At 34.8% G+C, this 22,343-nt stretch overlaps 1 protein-coding gene across 10 annotated transcripts in view; it reads left to right on the forward strand.

Annotated features, from left to right (window-relative positions):
* The window catches only part of RPS6KC1 (ribosomal protein S6 kinase C1), a 202,945-nt gene that overhangs the window by 134,865 nt on the left and 45,737 nt on the right, over positions 1-22,343 (forward strand). For all 10 annotated transcript variants that reach the window (XR_008916212.1, XM_056815908.1, XM_007481378.2 and 7 more), the window contains 2 exons: positions 5,024-5,071; positions 8,083-8,215. Coding sequence is in view for 9 of the 10 variants with exons in the window: in XM_056815908.1 (XP_056671886.1) it covers positions 5,024-5,071; positions 8,083-8,215 (181 nt within the window). In the remaining variant the exon portion in view is untranslated. The remainder of the gene's footprint in view (positions 1-5,023; positions 5,072-8,082; positions 8,216-22,343) is intronic.

A 22,343-nucleotide genomic window follows, 5' to 3' on the forward strand; every position in this document is an offset into this window, starting at 1 on the left:
AAAAAGAGGTTATTCTTATTAACCAAGTTCTGAATATATTTGAAAGACACAATTGTATGGGTATAATCTTACTCATTTGTACTCTAGTTGAGAAAAGCTTTTTGCCAAATGCAACTTGTACCTTCTTTCTGACTTTCTCTCTGTCCTTTTCGGTACTAACTTGTTCCTTTCTGCTATGTGAAGACATGTGTGATTTCCCCATGGTGGAAGGTGCAGGTTCCTTCCAGGAAATGACATAAAAATGAACAAGTAGCACTGCAGCTCCACTATGCTGTATTACCTAAGTGCCCTTTTGGGATTTTTCTTTTAATCTTATCTGGTTTTTATTGGACTTTTGGGGAAATTTATAAAGTAACCAATCCAGTAGTACAGACAAATATTTTACCACATTGCTGAAGTGATCTTTCTCTACTTAGGAATTAGTGCTACAGTTATTTTTGGAACCACATATATTTCTTGTATCAATAATTAAAGCTAAAGTTTATAAGAAGAAATAGCCTCACTGAAGAAAGTGTCTCAAGATTGTTACCATTTTGTTGTGTTTGTGTCCAAGGGTTCCTTGTGACAATGGATCTCTTTCCTACTCTAAATCTGCTTTAAGAAACCAAAAAACCCCAACAAACACTCTTAACTATTGGTATGTGTTATTCCTCATTCTTTTCTCTTTTTACTCCCTCAAATCCTTGTAGTGGTGGTGTCTACATAGAGAGCAGGACATTTTGGGTTCTTTAGATAGTTAACTAAAATGCCCAGTTCTGTTATCATTTGAAGCTTCCTCCTCCTTACTTTTACAAAAAGAGCAGCTTCTAGTCTCATTGTGGTATTGTAATTAAAGAACAGATGAAACTAGCCCTGAAGGGATAGGTTGTCTGCTTTTTTCCCTAGTTAGCAGCCATTCTATATGTTACCATAGGGGGAAGATGCAGTAATCTTGTCTATTAGAGTGTATGCTAATGTATTGCTGATAAGGAAGTGTGAAAAATGAAAGGGAGAAATACATTAATTGTGTTCTTGCAATAAGGTAAGCTATCAAAGGTAATTATTTCATGACAGTTTTAGTTATAGCACTTGTTTTATCATGAAATAAAAGATGGCTTTAGGAGCCTTTTATTAGAAAGACGATTGTATCAAATTAGTACCAGATTAGATTTTTGTCTTTATAAAGGTGAGCAAACCCATGAGCAGTTTTTAAATTGGTGTGTTCTAGTCCTCAAATGAACAAATTCTGTTTGAGGGTTAAAGAAGCTATTATTCTGTCCTTTATGCTGACAACTTTATTACAGATTGGCCTACTGTTGGCATTAAAAAAATGTTTGGCTCCTTATGATCTTTGTGCATGCAGCTCTAATATTAATATAGATCCATAGCACCGTTCATTAAGAAATGACTTTAAATGAGGTTGATGCATGTAAATTTGGAAAGATACAGATGTTAAATGCAGTCGTTCCTCTCTGTATACAGCTGTATGGCTAATAATTTTCAAGTGCCCAAAGCTCTTGTTAGCAAGAGTGCTGGTGTGTTAAGAATGGCCCTATCAATAACTTTAAGAACGGAAGTTGAAGGTGCTTCTTTTAAAGACTATTGTTAACTAAACATTATTGCCAAACAGATGGAAAGCATTCACCAGCCTGATGTTTTTAGGTCTAATTATATTATCACCAACCCTGTATGGCTCAGTTGAAGAGGTGTATCCAGAGGCCAATTTATAATCATTTAGCCAACACCTGTTTGGGAGAAATTGACAGTCAAAGGGCACATTTAAAAAAAATCACATATGTTCTTGTGTTTATTGCCTCAATGTGAACAGTCTAGTTACAAACAAACTTGGTAGGAGAAGAAAGTGAATGTAAACAAATGAGTACTTTTTGAACATTTTTATCTATCTTAATTTTGTGAGTTTTTATCCTGCATGGCTAAATAAGGCTAGGGAAATGATATCATTTCCAATTTATAGAAACATATTCTCTGTTTAATTAGCAGGTTTCTGGTGGAAAATAGATTTTTTTTTCCTCTATAGTTGCATAAGTAGCATGCCAAGAAGTTTTCATTTTAGCCAAGTGAAATAATGTACAGTGGGACTGAAATTTATTCTAAGGTGGCTACATTATTTTGATGAGTGACTTAGAGAGGGGATGAAACAAATAAATAATATTTAACAGACACAACTTGCCAACATCCCCAGTTAATACTTATTTAATATTTTATTCAAGCTTCTGAGTATCTTTCTAGTTCAGAGGAGGGAGTGTATTTGAAAGACTAGTAGACTTGGAGTAAGGGGACTTGGCTGAAGTTCAAATTCTGCCATTTACTCTCTGACCTTGGGCAAGTCATTTAAATTCTCCAGGTCTGTTTTTTAACCAAGAGGGTGTTAAACTAAACAACTTCTAAGGTCCCTTTGGATTCTGACATTTTGTGACCCAAGAATTTATGAACAATTAGGGTTATTTTATAAGTTACTTCTCAATCATACTTTGGAAGAACAAAGCTAGTGATGAAGGGAATGATGGAGGTGATATCAGCTATCTTCAATTTTTGTTGCTTGATTCATTTCTTCTAGCTTTTGCAATGTCTCATTTCTTTCTTTTATTGATCAACTTAGATGCCTTTTTAATTAGCAGTTTCTGCTCTTTTCTCTACATTTTTCTCCCTTTGTGAGCTTATCCTTTGTGAACTTAACTCCTCAGTAAATGACTGTTAGTTGTTCTTTCTAGTTCTGATGTCTTCCTGAGCTCCACTCACTTACCTCCAGTTGCCTATTAAGACATTTATATTATCATGACCTACTATAACTTCAAACTTATGATACTTAAAACCAAACTCATTATCTCTGCCTCTATTCCTGTAAGTTGGACCCCCTTGTAATTTCCCTATTTCTGTCAATTATAATTCTACTTTCATTCTCCTTGCCATATAGACTCAAGATTTTGGTATTTTATTTGGCTTTTCCTCTCCCTTGCTGTACCCTCTTCTAATCAATTAAATCTTGCTGTTTCTTTTGCATTCATTGCTTTCTCTTTATTTCCTCCATATAACACTGACTTCATTTCTAGATTATTGTAATCACTTGCTAAGTGTGCATCCTGCTTCTAGTCTTTTTGTTTCCTATAGTCAAATTAATTTCCAATAATGCCATTTTAGTTTATTAATTACTCTTTCCCAAAATCTTCTGCAGTTTTTTTTCAATGATAGTTCAAGTGCCTTAGCTTGATGTTCATGGTCCTGCTATATGGACTCAGTGTGTTTTTCCAACTTCATTATCTCCCAAAACAAACCTTGTGCCTAGTTAAATAACTGGTATTATTATTATTTACACATACATACATAACTTGTTCAGTTTTCCTCTTTGCCTTTGCATCCTGTTTTCTCTTGTGGGATGTCTTCAGAATCCTTTTTCTTAGCACTTTTTGTCAGTACCATTCATTTGGCACTTAGGAATATATTGCTTTGAATTGCTTATCTGCCTTTTTTCCCCTTCAGTAATGTCTTAGATCCTTGGTGTTATCTTTATGTGGTGATTGTAGGGTATTGAAGGGCAAGGACTGTGCCTCATATTTCTTCATATCCCTCATAGACACTCAATGGAAATTTATTGACTAAGTGAATGTTATCACAATATTAATACAATTATTACAGTTCTCTTAATTTAGTTGTATGAGTATAGCTAGCACTAGTCATCTTCAAAACTTAATATTCATTTAGAACTTCTTTGCTCATTTTTTGTTTATTTTTTGCTCAAATTTTTTCTTCCAAAAATTAATATGGCATATTATTTTCCTACTTCTCATTACTGACCCCCTATTCTCATCCATTCTCTGTCTCCTCATCTACTTTCTTTATTTCCCATTCCCTTCTCTATCAGATATTCCATACCTGATGATACTTGTTTGATTATAGTAGAATATTCTGCATATGATATTATGGCGAGATGGTTAGTTGAAGAATAAAGTAGTAAGCCATTCACAAAATCATTCTTCTTAACTTATAGTTATTAGCATGTATTATATTACATTATTACTGTATAAAATTCTAAGTAAAAAATGTATCTCTAGAATTATTCTCGTTCATAGATGCGTTGTTCTAGAAATGAGACCCTGGGTGGGACCTACGTTATAACCCAGTGAGTAGTATGTAGTTGGTAGTTACAATACCAAGACCATAGTACAAAGAAAATTCATGTAAAAGATAGGATATTTGATTACATGATATTTAAAGACCCTTCCAACTCTTGGGTTATAAAATTCTAGCAAGTCATTATTTGATGAAATATTGAATAAAAGGCTATTAACTTTTTAAAAAAAACTATTAACTTCCTGACAAAGAAATATAGGGTGCAGAATGAGACATAGTACATATATATGCATATATATGTGTGTGTGTATATATATGTATATGTGTATATGTATATATGTAAGCACACAGAGACAATTAGGGAATTTGTTTTGCTTGAGTATGTAAATGTGTTACAAGAATTTTGTTTTTTATTGTTTTTTTCCAACAGGGTATGGAAGGGAGGAAGAGAAAATAGATTTTTGTTCATTGAAAAAGCAATATTTTAATTGCTTTATATAGATGTGGAATACTGCATATACTTGAAATGAAATGACTAGAGTATTAGCTTGATTTAATTGTTTTATTTTGATACAAAGGATCTCACATAGAGTGAGGAATAATCTATAGATGTTTGGAATGTAAAAACAAAACATAGCAATAAAACTTGAAAAGAAGACTAAAAAACCACTGACTATTTTCTGTTATTGATTAATCAGTACATCATGAAATTCTATGGAAGAGAAGGAAAATCCTGTTTAAAACTGATTTTTAAAAATTTAGCCTTGAAAGTTAAAATATGCCTTAAATATATTAAGAATTGTATTGCATCCGTTGTGGGAACCAAAACAGAAATTTTTTGGGGTAGGACTGGTATGACTATTCAGAACTCTTTTGATTGGTTTTTGAAAATCCTGTTCAGTGGTACTTTTCTTAATAGAGGAAATTAATACTATTATTTCTTTTTAAAAAATAGGTTTTGCTTGTAATGGACACAAGGACACAGCAGACATTTATTTTAAAGGTAAGTAGAATTAATATTTTTTTCTCAATTAGAAAATTAAAAGGAAGAGACACTTTATAAAGAAAAAGACATTCTTTATGTATGTATTTTGTGTAAATTTATTTATTTTCTTTTTTGGCCATATCTGTATTTGCTTTCTTTTTTGTAATTTATCTTTAACTCCTTCCATCCAGATAACTTATTTTGACTCTCTCATTTTGTCTTTTCTTAATTTTATGTGAGAGTGGGGGTACAATAATGTTTCACATTTGAAATGGACCTTGTAGGACCACCAAATCCAACTTGTATGTGAAGAAGAATGCTCTTTATAATTTTCCCAACAAGTAGCTATCCTAATTTGTCTCAGAAACCTTCTTTGGGGGTAGAAGGAACCTGTTAACTCTTGAGGTTGTTCTTTCTACTTTGGGATGACTGTTTTTTGGGAAATGTTTCCAAATAACAAATCTACATTTGCTTCTTTGTGACTTTTATCCATTATTCCCATTTCTATCCTCTGGAGGGAAGCAAGATAAATCTCTGTCTTCTATCATGTGACACTCCTTTAAGTGCTTGAAGACAACTATCATGTTATTGCTGGCCTTTTTTCTTATAGTACACACACACACACACACACACACACACACACACACACACACACACACGTACACAGACACACACACAGATACACACAGACACATACAGACACCCCACCCACTCACACACACACCCTCTTAGTTTTTCCAAATATTCCTCATCTGACATATCATTCTATGTTTCCTCTAGCTTACCAATATTTTTTATACACTATGAAAACCAAAAATCAATATAGTATTTCTAGTAGTAACTAGATGATTCAGTGGACAGAGTGCCAGCCTAGAATCAGGAGGACCTGGGTTAAATCTGGCTTCAGAAACTTCCTAGATGTGTGACCCTGGGCAAGTCACTTAACCTCATTTTTCTAGCCTTTGCCCTTCTGTCTTAGAGTTGTTAGTAAGTCAGAAAGTAAAGGTTAAAAAAAATACAATACTCTTGATGTGATATGTGAAGGGAAGAGTACAGAGTTCTTATTTCTCTTGGTCTGGGCCAATACACAGTTTACAATTGCTTGAATGTTTGGGCTTGTTGTATCATACTGTTGAATCAATTTGAGGTTACTCATTTAAACCTCTAACTCTTTTTTTTAGACAAAGTGCTGTTTAGCTATGCTTCCTCCATTTTTTATTTGTGCAGTTGATTTTTTGAACCCAAACACAAAGCATTACATTTCCCTGTATTGAAATTCATCTTATTAGCTTTGATCTAATGATTGAGCCTAAAGAGTGGTACTATTGGTTGAGTTGCAAAATCAGAGATTTTCCTTTCCTTATTTCCTTCCATGGAAACAATTATTTATGCAGGTTTGTGAAGGAATAAGGACTAGGATTGGGGCTAGATCTGCATTTACATTGGTAGAGGTATCTTCTAGGTGAGTTAATCCCCCCCAGTCAGTATAAATTCGCCTTTTTCCTGAAATTTATCTTGAGTTCTCTAGAACTATAAAGGGTTAAAATACATGTCCAGTGTTACATAGCTAGTATATGTCAGAGGCAGAACTTGAACCCAGATCTTCCTGGTGTTGAGGCCACCTCTCATATTTGTGGGCACCAAACAGAATTTAATCTGTGATCATGATTATAATTGTTAAGGACCCAAATATTCTCTGGTTTAAATTGTTTCTGTAATAAGTCGTATATAGGAATGTGATGGAATATTTGACAGCCATATGAAATGACAGATGGGGAAAATTCTGAGAAATATAGGAGAGCATAGAAAATGATTCAGAATGAAGAAAGCAGAATAATATATATATTGACTACAACTAAATATTAAAATATAATAATAAATTAATGCAATAATCTCAGAAAAGGAGGTAAAAGAACAACTGTGGAAATAAGGATGATGTTGGTATTACAGTCAATATGACTATTCTTTGGGGGTAGGGTTAATCATTGTTAAAAAAAATTGAAGTTATCGCTCAATAGTAATTTACAATATATTTTTTTTAATTTTGCATGCTCTTTTTACTTTGCTTATATTTGTGTGTGTGATTGTGAATATATTTTGTTACCAATGAATGTTATAATAATATTTATTTAAAAAAATATTTCCTATAGTTATTTGGGAGCATGTTATCTATACCCTATCCCTCAGTTCTTTTTTGATGTCTACACTGTAAATTCAGTTTTTATTCTATTTTTACCCGAATTTATAACCAACAGCATGGTTAAGAAAACCTTCTATTTGTAATTTATAAGTGATATTTGAAATGGATTGTGACAATAAATCTTCTAAAAATATCTTTCACTTAAGCTTTTCCATTGCATCTATAAACTGAACAGATTAACTTTTTATTTCCTTTTCCAGCTACTTTCTATTTGGCTTATCAGTACAGCAGGTCATACTGACAAATACTGAAACATTTATTTGAAAAACCATGGTTTGCTTATTATTGAAGGTTTCTCGAGCAGTTTTTGTTCAGGGTGTGACCTCAGAAAATGGACACACCTTATTCTTTGGAAAGTAGTTAATTGTTCCCTTGGAGGATACTCATTGATTTTTGCAAAGAATGGAATTTGAAATTCACCAGTCTGTTCTGAGAGTGGCTCTTTTGTCTCCAGAATTTGGATTTATGTAACAATGTCTTTAGTCTCAAATATATATACATAAGTGTATATATAAAATAAAATTTAAGGAAAGGTCATAGGGAAATAACTGAGAGTGTCATCCTGATGACTTAGTTTGAGAGAGACTCTAATAAAAACACTGACCCACGTAATTGATTTTAATGGCAGCTTTGTGCCATCTTCTGTTCTCTGGATTCATGCCAGATGCCATCAGCAGAGCCTCCAGGGACCGAGGGGCATAGAGCAGCAGATGAGTGGTTTCTCTGAAGCCCAGAGTAACTCGGATAGATTAGTTTGGTTGATAAACACAGAGCACAGCAGGCTCGAAAGGCAGCTGAGGGTACAACTGACCTTTTTGTTCTCTGTCAGGGTCTAAGGAAAAGCAGTGAGTACAGCAGGAACAGAAAGACCATCATCCCCCGCTGTGTGCCCAACATGGTGTGTCTGCACAAGTACATCATCTCTGAGGAGTCTGTATTTCTTGTTCTGCAGCATGCAGAAGGTTGGTCTATGGTTTAAATTGTTTGCATAGTAAAGAATATCAACTGCTTAGCGTTCCATTCATGCTAATATCCATGTTCCTTTACATTGACTTTGCCTACAAATTGTGTTTTAGTTTTTCTTCTAGGACAAAAGCAGAAGGAAGAGATCTTGCCTTCTTCCTATGTTGGGAGTTATTAAAGTGAGGTGAAAAACCCAGATGAACAGAAGATCTTGTACAAATTACAGTAACAATCTTAAAAATACTTTACCCTTTACTTTCCACAGGAACAGATATCTCCAAAGAGAAACATAAAGTTAATATTAAGGGAGCCAGGTTTGATTTTGGGCATTTTATTTTGTTCTGTAATCTTTGCCAAGAAGATATATTAATGTTGGGTGGTTAAAATGAAAAGCATCCCCAAAGAATTAATTAATTACCTCCATGCTTTAAAAGGCAAGGATGTTTACCTAACATTTGCCATTACCTAGTTATTCTGATCTAGATTTTTATTAATACAGCCAGTGGCGTCACATATGGGTTCAAAGCAGAAGCACATTGTTTTGCCTTCTAACTATTTATGAAATTTCAGCTTTTAGTAGAGGGAACAGGTGGCAAGAAAAAAAAAAAACTATGTTTTGATTTTTTTTTGCCCTTTAACACCACAATATAAGTAATTATTCTGCTGTTTTAAGGGTAAATGAATGCAGAATATAAATCTAAATTCAGCTAACAATTATTTGTTCTTGAGAAGTCTTTTTAAATAGCCAAAGGATAATTTAATAGTTTCTAATCTTGTGTGCTGTTTTTTTCCTTATTTGCCTTTCTAGGAACAGAGAGTTTTTTTTTTCCTAATAGGTATAAAATTTTAAGTAAGATACATTTTTCCAATAAAAAAATCATTCTTCAATGAGATATCTTGTGATAACCAATGCAAGATTTTTGATAGGGGTAATAAACTATTAATATTGTTTATTATGAAGTGTAACACAGGATAACTACAGATGGAGGGAAGACCTCCATATGCAGTATTAATAGTAAATTCAGAAGGGGCTCCATGGTCTCTTAGGTATTAAGAGAGTTAATTGCGTGTGTGAATTGGATAACTAATTCACCTTTGTTCAGACATTATAGACAGCTTTTATCTGAGAATACCAGTGCATTACAGTCATTATTGAATTAGAGGTCATGTCATCTGATAGCAAAATACAGCCACCTCTGGTGTGGAACAAAATAACTTGCATAATGGTAATCCATAATAATTTAGAACAAGGTCACCAAGATGAATGTAATTATAGTCAATCTTTCATTACCTATTTGTGGATTATTCACTTTGTGGATTATCTGTGGCAAATACATACATATGTGTATATGTATTTATATAAAATATGTATGTCTATATGCATATGTATGTTTTATTAATATTTTGTTTTTATATTAGTTCATTTATAATATAGTCTTCTCCTTCATTGGCCCCTTCCCTGTAACAAAGTAAAACAGGCAAAATCTGACTGGCACAGTTACTCTTTCTGACTGCATATGCAAAGTTGTGGACCTGTATTTCCTCACCAGAGAAATGTGTTTTATCATCTTTTCCCTTGGACAAAGATTGGTCTTTGCAATTAATCGGAGTTGGGTTGTCTTTTATTGCAATTTTAATTATCATTATTATAGTTATTGTATGTATTGTTCTCTGGGCTCTTTTTTCTTTGCCATGCTTCAGTTCATACAAGTCTTTTTAAGTTTCTCTGAATTCCCTCTATCCATTACTTCATATGGTGTAATAATATTGCATTATATGAATACCACAATTTGAACTTCCACTTAGTTTCCAGTTTTTTGCTATCCATGGCAGATATCTACTCTTCGTTTCTTTTGGCCACTTCCAAGTCTATCACTCCCATAGCCTAATCATCTTGGCATAACCTTTTGCAAGGCCTGCCCCTGCCCCTCTCCCCAATATCCTTCTCCCATTAGTGAGTTCTTCCTAGAACTTCCATTTTGCCTTCTTTCCCTTCTGATTTTGGTCCTAGTCCTGATTTTCTTTAGACTTAAAAATCTATACCCATCCTATGTATTCTTCCCTGCCTCTTTTCAACTTTGTCTTTTCCTGTTAGCATGGAAATTTCTTTAAGGAAGGGGCTGCCTTTCATTTTGCTGTTATTATTATACCTAGTGCTTAGGGAGATGGTCTGAAAAATACTGCTCAATAAAGCTTCCCTCCCTCCCTCCCTCCTTCCTTCCTTCCTTCCTGCCTTCCCTCTCTACCTTTTCCTTTTCCCCTTTCTTTCTTCTTTCTTCATAACCTTCCTCTTTGAACTTTACCTAGCACTTTCTTATCCCCTTGCCCATTATTGTGTCATGTAAAATTTTAAATTGTTTTTATCTGCATCAGTGTTTTATCTTCTGAATAAACTGTGAATTCCATTAGGGAAAGGAGTATGCTATAGCTAAACATTGTGTCTTCCCTAATGCCTTGTATAGGGCTTTGTATAAATAAGACACTTAATATTTATTGATCTTGGTAATAATAATAATAATAATAATAATAACTCACTTTAAATTGTGCTTTAAAGTTTACAAAATCAGTTTCTCACAATAATCCTCCAACCTAGGTAAAGTCAGTATTTGAAATGTCAATCTCAGAAGTACCTTGTTTCTACTCATTCATATTTTTAAAAAATGACACCATAAAGTCATAATATCCTGTTTGTGCTCTTGTGGGTAAAAGAACAACATGGCAATCAAAGTAAGCATTTATATAGAGCTTCTAAGATTTGCAAAATACCTGACAAATATTTCCTCACTTCATGCTCATACCAACCCTAATAGTTAAGTACTATTATTATTACCATTTTACAGATTAGGAAACTGGGGTAGACATATTAATTGACTTGATAAGGGTCATTAAGCTAGGAAGTTTCTTTTAAAAAAAGGCAATTAATTAATTAGATTAATTAATTTAGAATATTTTTCTGTGGTTACATGACTCATGTTCTTTCCCTTCCTTCCTCCCTCCCCCCTCCCGTAGCCTATGAGCAATTCCACTGGGTTTTACATGTATCATCGATCAAGACCTATTTCCATATTATTAATGTTTGCAATTGGGTAATCGTTTAGAGCCTACATCCCCAATCATATCCCCAATGAACTATGTGATCACCACTTTATTTTTCTTTGGGGGAGGAGAGGTTTTTTGTTTGTTTCTACTCCCACAGTTCTTCCTCTGGGTGTGGATTCTGTTCTTTCTCATAAGTCTCTCAGAATTGTCTTGGATCAATGCATTGCTGCTTTAGAGAATTCCATAATGTTAGATTGTGCTACAGTGTGTCATCTTTGTGTACAATGTTGTCCTGATTCTGTTCCTATCACTCTGCATCAATTCCTCGAGGTCTTTACAGTTCACATGGAATTCCTCCAGTTCATTATTCCTTTTAGCACAATAGTATTCCATCGCCAACAGATACCACAATTTGTTAAGCCATTCCCCAATTGAAGGGCATCCCCTCATTTTTCAAATTTTTGCCACCACAAAGAGTGCAGCTATAAATATTTTTGTATAAGTATTTTTCCTTATCTCTTTGGTGTACAAACCCAGAAGTGATATGGCTGAATCAAAGGGCAGACAGTCTTTTAGCGTTCTTTGGGCATAGTTCCAAATTGTCTTCCAGAATGGTTGGATCAATTCACAACTCCACCAGCAATGCATTAGTGTCCCAATTTTTCCACATTCTCTCCAACATTTATTACTCTCCTTTGTTGTCATATTAAGCAAGGAAGTTTCTGAGGCCAGATTTAAACTTATATTTTTCTGACAAGTCTATTGCTCTATCCATTGTATCATCTAGCTGCCTTTTTTAAAAATAGAATTTGTCTTTTAACTTTTATAATATTTAGCCAACACTATTTTACTCAAAATATATGCTTTTGTTTTAATATTTTATTTTGAAATTTAAACAGAAAAAAGGACAGTCTCACATAAACAGTAGGATACAAGATTTTTTATGAAACTATAAAATCTTCATTATGAAAATAACACTTGCTATTCATATATGTATATATATATATATACACATTTGTATTTGTATTTTCTAATGTTACTTTCAAAATTGTCAGTTCTTCACTTGAACTTCCTTTTTTTGTTATCTTATGTGAATTTTTGGAAATGTTTCAATTGCCTTGGAAGGCTACTTGCGTCTCTTGTCTATCTCTTGTAAAATGTTCTTTTTAAAAATTTTTGGCCTGGTACTGTGTGTTGGCTTTGCTGGTGACTTCTTTTCTTATTGCTTATAGTTTCTAGATGGTTTTTGTATATTTTGGGGTAGAAGAAAACACTTTCTGTAGTTTGTCATTGGGTTTTTTGATCATCATTTGGTCAGGTGAGAATTTCTGGGTTTTTTTTCCTGGAGCAGGCATTTTGGGAACTAGGTATTCTGCTGTCATCCAGGAAGTCATTTTGTCTGGTCATCACTATATGCCTAAAAATGGATGTTATTTCTATTTCGAGAATTTGCATTTATTCAGATTTGTCTCTTATATTTAGGTTCAAAGAATCCCAGAATTTGAGCAATCTAAGAGCCTTCAAAAGTCACAAAAGTAGTAAGAAGATAGGGAGGATTTGATTGATGATCTCTGGCTCCATATCACATGTACCATACACTTATATTAAGTGTGTAATTCATAAAAACTTCCTTTTGATTTTCACACGAAATATGCTGTAATAGTGCCTCTCTCATCTTTTAAGTTTTGAATTTGATTTTTGGATTTCCAGTTAGGTCTTATTATTGTTAAATTTCCTCTTCATGAGAAAATGCTGTTTGGGTCCACCTCAATTTGTCTTACATAATCTCACCTGGATCTTCCCTAAATGATTCACTATCCCACTTACCACAATAGCTTTTCCAAATGCATTCACATAGTATTACCTCATTCCACCCTTTCAATTGAGAACTTTTCCTTATATTTCACTGAAAAAATTAAAGCTATTCACCTAGATCTCCCTTTTCTCCTCTCTCACTCATCTCAAGTTACTCAGATATTTTTCTTCATTTTCTCCTTCCACCCTTTTTGTGTGAAAGAGTGGTCATTCTCTTTGCCCCTCAAAAAAATCCCTCTCTGTGCACTTCTGATCCAATTTTAGCCTGTCTCTCCAGCATATTGCCCCATTATTATCTCTACTCTTTCACCAGTCTTCATTCTTTTCCTATCTACTGCCTGCTTTCTTTCTTTTTTTTTTTTTTTAAACCTTTACCTTCCATCTTGGAATCCTGGTTCCAAGGCAGAAGTGCAGTAAGGGCTAGGCAATGTGGGTTAAGTGACTTGTCCAGGGTCACACAGCATGTATCTGAGGTCAGATTTGAAACCAGGACCATCTGTCTTTGGGCCTGACTCTAAATCCACTGGGCCACCTAGCTGCTGCACCCTACTACCTACTTTCTTGATGCCTATAAACATGGCAATACCTCTCTCAATCTTAAAAACAAAACAAAACAAACAAACCTCTCCACTTGATTTGCCCATCCCCACTAGTCATATCTCTTCCCCCCTTTTTCTGGTTAAACTCCTTGAGAAGGCAGTCTACACTTAGTACTGCTACCAGTTCCTCTCTTCTTTCTTCTAAAGTTTCTGCAATCTGGCTTCTGATTTGATTATTCCACTGAAACTGGTTTCTCCAAAGTTGCCAATTATCTCTTAATTGCCAAATGTAATGACTTTTTAAGATTCTTCAACCTTCTTACCTTCTCAGCAGCTTTTGATATTGTTGATCACTCTTCTCTTTGATAATCTCTTCTATCTAGGTTTTTGTCACAGTACTCTTACCTGGCTCTCCTCCTCCCTATCTGACTTCTTCTCAATTTCCTTTGCTGTATATTCATTCAAAATATAGTAGCTAACCATTGATGTCCCCAAAGTCTGTCCTCTTGTCTTCTCCTTCTATACTACTTTACTTGGTGTTTTTGTCAGCTTCCATGAATTTTCTTCTCTTTTCTGGCAGAGTTACTTCCTGGTTCAGGCTCTTCTACCTCATACCTGGTCTATTACAGTAGCTTGTAGTTTGGTCTACTTGTCTCAAGTTTCTTTACACACAAATTCATTCTTTCCCCAGCTGCTAAAATGATCCTCCAATGTGGGAGTCTGATTATATCCTTCTGCCTACTCAGTAAACTCCAGTACTTCTCTGTTACCTCCAGAATCAAATCTAAAAATCTTTGTTTGCCTTTTAAAGCCCATCATAATCTGTTTTTTTCTTTCTTTCTTTTTTTGTACCTCCAGTCTTTTTTTCACTTTATTTTTCTCTTTGATCTCTACCATCCAGGAACACAAGTCTTTTGGCTAATTCCTGGCATAGAATATTCCATCTCCCTCCATATTTTTTCACTGTCTTTCCCCCATGAAGAGGGAGAACATTCCAGGATGTTCTCTTTTCATTTCTGCTTCCTGACTTCCTTCAAATCTCAGCTCAAATGCTAACTTTTGCAAGAATTCTTTTCTTGACCCCCTCAATGCTAGTGCCCCTGAGATTGCCTCCATTTTATATAGCCAAACATCTTGTGTATATCTTAATTTTACATAGTTGTTTGCACATTATCTCTATGAGAATGTGACCTCTTTGAGGTAGGCATTGTTTTTGCCTTTTATCTCTAGTGCTGAGCACAGTACCTGATACCTAGTAACTGATGATTGATATTATTATTATTATTATTATTTACTCAGTGCTTAATCACCAGTCCCTGGAAAAAAAAATCTTCAAGGCTCAGAAAGATCTCTGGGGCACCCAACTGAAGACTACTCTCCAACTTGAAATTATCCCATCATTAACTACTTTCTTGGTCCTGTCATCCAACCAGTTCCAAATCCACTGAATTATATTGTTATGAATTTCATAGTTCTCTCATTCACAAGAACAATGTTGAAAGTTTGTCAAATGCTTTGCTGATATATCAGTATAATTTATTTACATCTTTCCCTGATATACTAGTCTAGTTGTCTATTCATAAAGAGGCAAAGAGGGTAGTCTGTTTTTTATAAAGTCTTGTTTTTTATAAAGCCCTATTGGCTTTCAGTGATCATTGCTTCCTTTTCTAAGTGTTCATGTACCTTTTTCTTGATATTGATATTCTAGAATTCTGCCAGGAATAAAAGTCACACTTACAGGTCTGTAGTTTGTAGATGCCATTCTTTTTTGGAGAAAATTAGTATCATATTTTTCTTCTTCCAATTTAGAGCACTCCTCCTTTCCTCTGGTGTTCAACAGTTTATGAACAGTGACTCAGAAATCACTTCTGCCAGTTCTGTTAGTATTCTAGGATGTAGTTTGTCTTGGTGACTGAATTCACTGAAGGGAACCAGGTGCTGCTGATCCATTTCCTTTATAACTCTTGAATTTTTACATCCTGTTAATCAATGTTCTGACCTCCCAGTTTCAAAGGTCATTTTTCTTAGAAGAGAAATCAGAAGCAAAATAGAAGTTGAGAAGTTTCACTCTTTTATTGTCTTCTTTTATCCCATGCCACCTCAAGTTAAAGCATTTTCATCTTAATTGTGTATACAGTGATATTGTTCCCAGTGAAAAATCTCACCATTTATATAGGTAAGGTAGTGCAAAGTATTGGAATCTTAGAGTAAGGAAATCTCCCTTCATTTGAATCCTAACTTTGATTGTCACTAGTTGTGTGACCATGGACAAGTTAGTTATCCTCTAGTTCATTATCTGCAAAATGTAGATAATAATATTTTTATGCCTACCTTATAAGTATGGCAAATAAAATTATAAACTGAGGTACATGGTTCCAAGCAATGTCATGTTATTAATTCCTATAACTTTAAAAATGTGGGTTAGACTTGGCAACCTCAGTAAAACGAATTACCCCAGTGAGATGGAGTGGGCCTCTCTTTACTGACACACAATAAAGAAGAGGTCTTTTGAGGCATGGGGCATTAAAACTGGCTATATTAAGAAAGGTGGGCTGGCATATAGGGGATGCTAATCATGCCCCTCTCTGACAATTAAGAATGTTAATTGTTTTATGGGAACCAACTGTATTTTGAAATCTTTACCAGGTTATCAGAATTCCCCAAATTACTGTCTCCTTGGAAGATGTAAAGAACTGGCCATATATTTTGCATCACTTCCTGTGATCCCTTGCTGTCTGTGGTGTTGGAAGCTTTTGGCAGATTTTGGCAGTAGAGAGGCACTGGGAGTAGCTCTGTAGCATGGTTTAGGTGAGACATTTTCCCTGAATCAGCCTTGGTGAGTGATTATGGCTGACTCCCCCTTTCCTTTACCTCTTGAAGGCACTATCCTCCAAGGAGGCCTTTCATTTTGGAGGAGGCCTCCTGGCTGGAAGCTGAGCTAGATTTAATCTTTTGAGAAGGTTTCTTGACTGAGGCCTCTGAACTTCCCTTGGCTTTTTTAGGCTGGAGAAAATCTTATACCCTTCCCTTCTTTTCCTTCTTCTGAATTTCTTCCCTCTATTTTATTAAACCACCATAAAAACCCAAGCTGATTTGAGTATTTTATTGGGATTGAATTTTAATCCCTGGCAACCACTAATATATTTAGTCAACAAGCCTAAATTTTACCCTTAACAGAGACAAGTACTTTGTAAATCATAAAGTACTATATAAATGGTAGTTTTTATTTTATAGACTTTCAAAGAAGAAAAACAATTTTATGTACTCCAGAAATCTGTATTTGGAGAGCAAAAAGGGCCCATCCAAGAAAATATGTCCCATCAGAAGAACAATAAGAGCATTCTGAATTCCTCATGAGCATTCATATATATACATATTAACATGAATATAGGAATAAACCCAAGCAATGGAAAAGAATTTTGGACTTAATAGATTACTCACCTTTTTTAGTGGAGAGAGGATTATTGTTTCAACAGAAGTATCAAAATGCACATAGTATGATTAAAAGCCCAATTCTGTCTAATCAAATCAAATATTTGTTTCTTCATTACTGTATAACAAAAAGAAATAATAAAATGAAAAAAAGAAAAAATAAAGGAAAGAATTTTCCAGTTACTTAGACTTTAGAGAGTATAATATATGACTTGAAGGAGGTCACACACTCTCACCCTGGGGAACTGGAGAGAGGGTGAGAGAACTGAAGAAATGGAGAGAGGGAAGAGATTGATTCTCCCCTCTCTTCCCTTTGGGGAAGATAGCACTATTTTTCTTCCCAAGGGACAGAATATGTCTCCTCAGAGATTGGGTTTGAGAGGTGGAGGTTAAGGACTTAGAGAAATGACCCACTACCTCCCTTCTTGATCTTAATTGTTGCTGAGGGGTAGGTAAATTTCCTGCCTCTGGATCCTCCCAATATCCCAAATGCCACCTTTCCCATTGAGACCTAGTTCACTCCTTCACCTTGGTCTCTTGAACTATTCTCCCTTTTGGGGAATGGTATGATTCCCCCCAAATCTTTAGTCTCCTTTGATATCAGAAAGCAGGCAGACCTGATCTAAATTGTAACACTTTATTCTTGAGGACACACAGGGAAGGAAGGATGAGGATGTTTGGTTGAGGAAAGTGGGAGATAGGAATCCCTATAGATTAGCAAGTGACCTCCCCCCCAAACCTGAGGGGTTCAGGCTGTCTGTCTGATCCTCCTTTGGTTAATTGTTGGGTTTGTCCTTCTTCCTAAGCTAATATGGCTATGAGTTGAAGTTCAGGACACTTTGGGGAAAGAGAAATCTTCTCAGTTGATGGTTTTCTTTAAAGTCCCAGTCTACTTTTGTCTTCAGTTGTAACCAGAGAGATTTGGGGGTTCACTGGAAGATAGCCAATGTCCAGAGAGATCATCCACCTCAGAGGTCCTCCTCTCAGACCCTCAACTCCAGGAGAGAACTGATCAGAAGTGAAGTGACAGATTTGAATCCTCTCAGCTCCTCTGTTCCTTCCTGGAATCTTGAGTCTTTCTTGCCCTTCCCCAGCTTGGGCTGTTCCTTTGCCTTGCTGGATATGATTTTTTCTTCTTTTGCAACTTCTCTCTTACAAGAGGTATCACTAGTTAACCATTTGATCATGTAAGATTTCATATAGAAGCCTACAAAATATAGAGGTGGAAGAAACATTAGAAATCATATATATAGTTCAATCTATTCTTTTTAGGAATGAGGAAACCCAAGACCCCAAATTTCACCAGTAGTATAGAGTAGTAAGTTTCAAAAACAGATTTGAAGGACTCTTGATGGCATGATATGGTACATAGAATGCTGGACTAAGAACCTGGAAAACTTGGATTTGAATATTTCTTTTGACATTTAATAGCTATGTGACTTTGGACAAGTCGTTTCATGTCTCCCAATTTAAGCTTCCTCTTCTATGATTGGACTAGATGATTTCTAATGTTCCTTTTAGCATTGAGTGTATTTGCCTTTTTTTTTTATCATCAACATAGTACTGTTTTCATTATATCACTCACTGATGGTAATTTAGTGATAAGCACTTATATTTTCTGTTTTTATTTTCAAGATTCAACATTAAACCTTTCAGGCTAATCTATACAATTAGCTAGGTAATAATATTCATGGGAGTTTTAATTTTACTTTAGTGTTAATATTATAACTGCTAACTTAGCAGACAATTTGTGGTTTTATGCTTAGGTTTAAAAATATCTCTAAGAATTGCTGCCAATGGATCAAAACTATATTTTAATAAACAAAAGCCTTTTTGGTTTGGTCTTTTAAACTATTGATATAAATAATTCTTTCATCTTTTTTGAAGCCATATTGACTTTATGAAAGTTTTTTTACTTGCTTGTTCGAGTTTTTAGTTAACCAAATCCTCTTTAATTACCACAAAAATTAAGTCTAGAATATTAGGTAGGCCACCGTAAAAGAAATGGAGATAAAATGACTTTTGTCCCTAGATAAAGAAGTTTTATTTTATATTGAAAAACATGAAGATACTAAACTTGCATTGTTTGAGGACTTTCCTCTTCTGGGAGTTCTCTGTACTAATGAAATCAAGCTCTGTTTCTTGTGCCTATGGAAAAGCCTACACTAAGTCCTTTGTCACATTGGCAATCTTTTATTTTCCATTGCTTTCAGAAAATATGATCCTAAAGAAAAGAAATTTTCAATGTAGTGTCTCCCAGAGACATCAGATTTATTCATTTTTAGAAAGATTTTAATTTTTTTATAGCTAATAGAGGAAAAGGACTGGACCTATGATTTAAATCATTTAGGGAAGTCCAAGATAAAGAAACTCACTCATGCAGGATGAGTGAGTTTTCTGCAACTTAGAGTGACCTGCACTGAGAAATTGTGATTTGCTCTGAGTCACATAGCCAAGATATGTCAGGTATGGGACTTGAATCTGGGTCTTCCTGTTTTCAAAGCTAACACTTTTCAACTTCTCTGCTTGTCTTGGAAGTACCATTGAAATCTTTAGAAGAAGGTTCTTCCAAGAAACTGTCTGTGAAACAAATAAAGAAAATCTTCAGAGTGGTTTTTGTTGTATTTTTCAAACCCTTATCTTTTGGATTAGAATTGATACCAATTCTAAGGCAGAATGCTGTAAGGGCTAGGCACTTGGGTTAAATGACTTGCCTGGGGTCACACAGCTAGGAAATGTCTGAGGCGAGGCCACATTTGAACCAAAATTCTTCTGATGCTAGGCCTGATGCTTTATCCGTTGTACTACCCTTGTTGTTGTGGTTTTTAAGAATATAATTGGTAAGCTTTAATATATGGTTTTTCTTTTTGATATTATCCAGCCTGGAAATTTCAGAAATATATGCCTTATGAAATAAATTAGGGGTTTTCCTGGGACATCAAAGTTTGAATGATAATAGCTATCTTTCTGAGAGATAACTGAGCATAAATTTCCAGGAGTGGTATTTTTATTGAATTTTCATAGAATTCAACAAATTGCACATCAAATTATAGATTTTGTATATATAGTAAATTAGTTATAGAAGGCTGGTGCTATTCTGTGCTTTCATGTTTGGGTATGGCAGAATTTGAATCAGAAGGATTTATTAATGTTGATAAAGACAATTACAGACTTATTTAGAGGATATAATATATTTTTTTGTAATGAGGTTTACAAACATGGAAGATTTTTCTCTTTTGTCTTGTGGAATCCCTAGAATCACAAAGAATCACAAATTTGCTCAAGCCCATTAGAAAAAAAAAAGAAAACTCGACTTTTGTTTTAGAATCGATACTAAAGTAATCCATTCCAAGGCAGAAATGTGGTAAGGGCTAGGCAGTAAGTGACTTGCCCAGGGACATGTCTGAGGCCATTTTGAATTTAGGACCTCTGGTCTCCAGAGCTAGCTCTCTGTCTACTGAGACCCTTATTGCCTCAAGAGTTTTTGTTTTTGTTTTCTTAGATAATGTTTTCTACCTCTAGTCAAAGTTCTCCTAATTTCCTCCCCTTGAAACTCTAATTTCATTAAAAATTTGCTTCATTTCTTATGACCACTACTATAATTCTTTTTGTGAGATTCTACTTCTGCTTGTTATGAAGTTAATTTGTTTATGGATTAACCTCTTGAACTTCTTTTACTTGATATATATTCAGTGTTTTCTTTTCTTTGCTCCTATTTCCAGCCTTTGTTTTCAGATTGGAACTTTATGTGAAGATCAGCTTTTGTTTCCTCCTATCCTCTTAGATGGAGTGGACAGGCTTTGATACTATCCCTTGTTAGCCTGGATGCTGCTTGTTCCGATTGGAGTAAGGGGAACTAGACTTTATTCTTTGCTACAGTCCCCAGTTTCTTCCATCACTCCCGGTTGCCCAGTGTGGGTATTGGAGTGGCTTTTCTTTGTTTTACATATTACCAAAACCTTAGCCAGTAGCTGGTACTGTCTCTTGCTGTGGCCCTGAAAATCCCCAGTCTGTTACAGAAGTACAGTCGAATTCAGGCCTCTTGCAGAACTTGTGTCCTTGTTTTGAATAGGCAGTTGTCACTAAGTGTTTAAAGTGCCTACTATGTGCCACATGCTGTGCTACTTTTTTAGGATACAAAGAAAGGTATCAAAATTTCTTTCCTTGGAGACAATGCAATTGGAGAAGACAACACAAGAAAAACTGAGAAGTGCAGGCATTTTTTTCTCATCATCCTAGAATGTTCTCCTTCCTCATCTGCACTTCTTGGCTTCTTATTTATTTATTCATTCATTCATTCATCCATTCATTTATTTATTTATTATTTTAAACCCTTACCTTCTGTCTTAATAGCAGTTTTAAGATAGAAGAGTAGCAAGGGCTAGACAATTAGGATTAAGTGACTTGCCTAAGGTTACCTAGCTAGGAATATCTCCTAGCTTTTAAAAAAAAAATCTCAACCAAAATCCCATCTTTTACTTTATTTTCTTTCAACTTTTATTGTCATGCAAAAAATTATTTTCATGTTGATCGTTGTTGTAAGAATACACTCATATATAACCAAAACCCCAAAATTAAACCAAAGCTACACTGATATGAAAGTTAACTACAACAGTTCTTTCTCTGGAGGTGGATAGAATCCCCGTCATAAGTTTTTCAGGATTGTTCCAGATCATTGCATTGCTGAGAGTAGCCAAGTTTTCACAGAAAAATCATCATCCAGTATTGCTGTTACTGTGTACAATGTTCTTCCAGTTCTGCTTATTTCATTCTGCATCTGTTCCTGCAGATCTTTCCAGCTTTTTCTGAAACCATCCTGCTTATCACTTCTTATAGCACACTAGTATTCCATCACCAACTTGTACCACAATTTGTTCAGCCATTCCCCAGTTGATGGATATTCCCATAATTTCCAATTCTTTGCCACCATAAAAATATTTTTGTACACGTAGGTCCTCCCCCCCCCTTTTTTTTTTATCTCTTTAGGATTTAGACCCAATAGGTGAGTGCATTACCAAATCAAAGGGTATATATAGTTTTATAGTCCTTTGGGCATAGTTCCAAATTGCCCTCCAGAATGGTTGGATCAATTTGCTACTCCACCAACAATGCATTAGTGTTCCAATTTTGTCACATCCCTTCCAACATTTACCACTTTCCTTTACTGCCTTAATGATCAATTTGAAAGGTGTGAGTGTTTCTTTAATTTGTATTTCTCTAATCAAGAGTGAAAACACCATCTTTTACAGGAAACATTTCCCAACTCCTCTTAATTCTAGTGCCTTTCCTTGGCTAATCATTT

The sequence above is a fragment of the Monodelphis domestica genome, chromosome 2 (genome assembly GCF_027887165.1).
Source record: "Monodelphis domestica isolate mMonDom1 chromosome 2, mMonDom1.pri, whole genome shotgun sequence".
NCBI lineage: Eukaryota > Metazoa > Chordata > Mammalia > Didelphimorphia > Didelphidae > Monodelphis > Monodelphis domestica.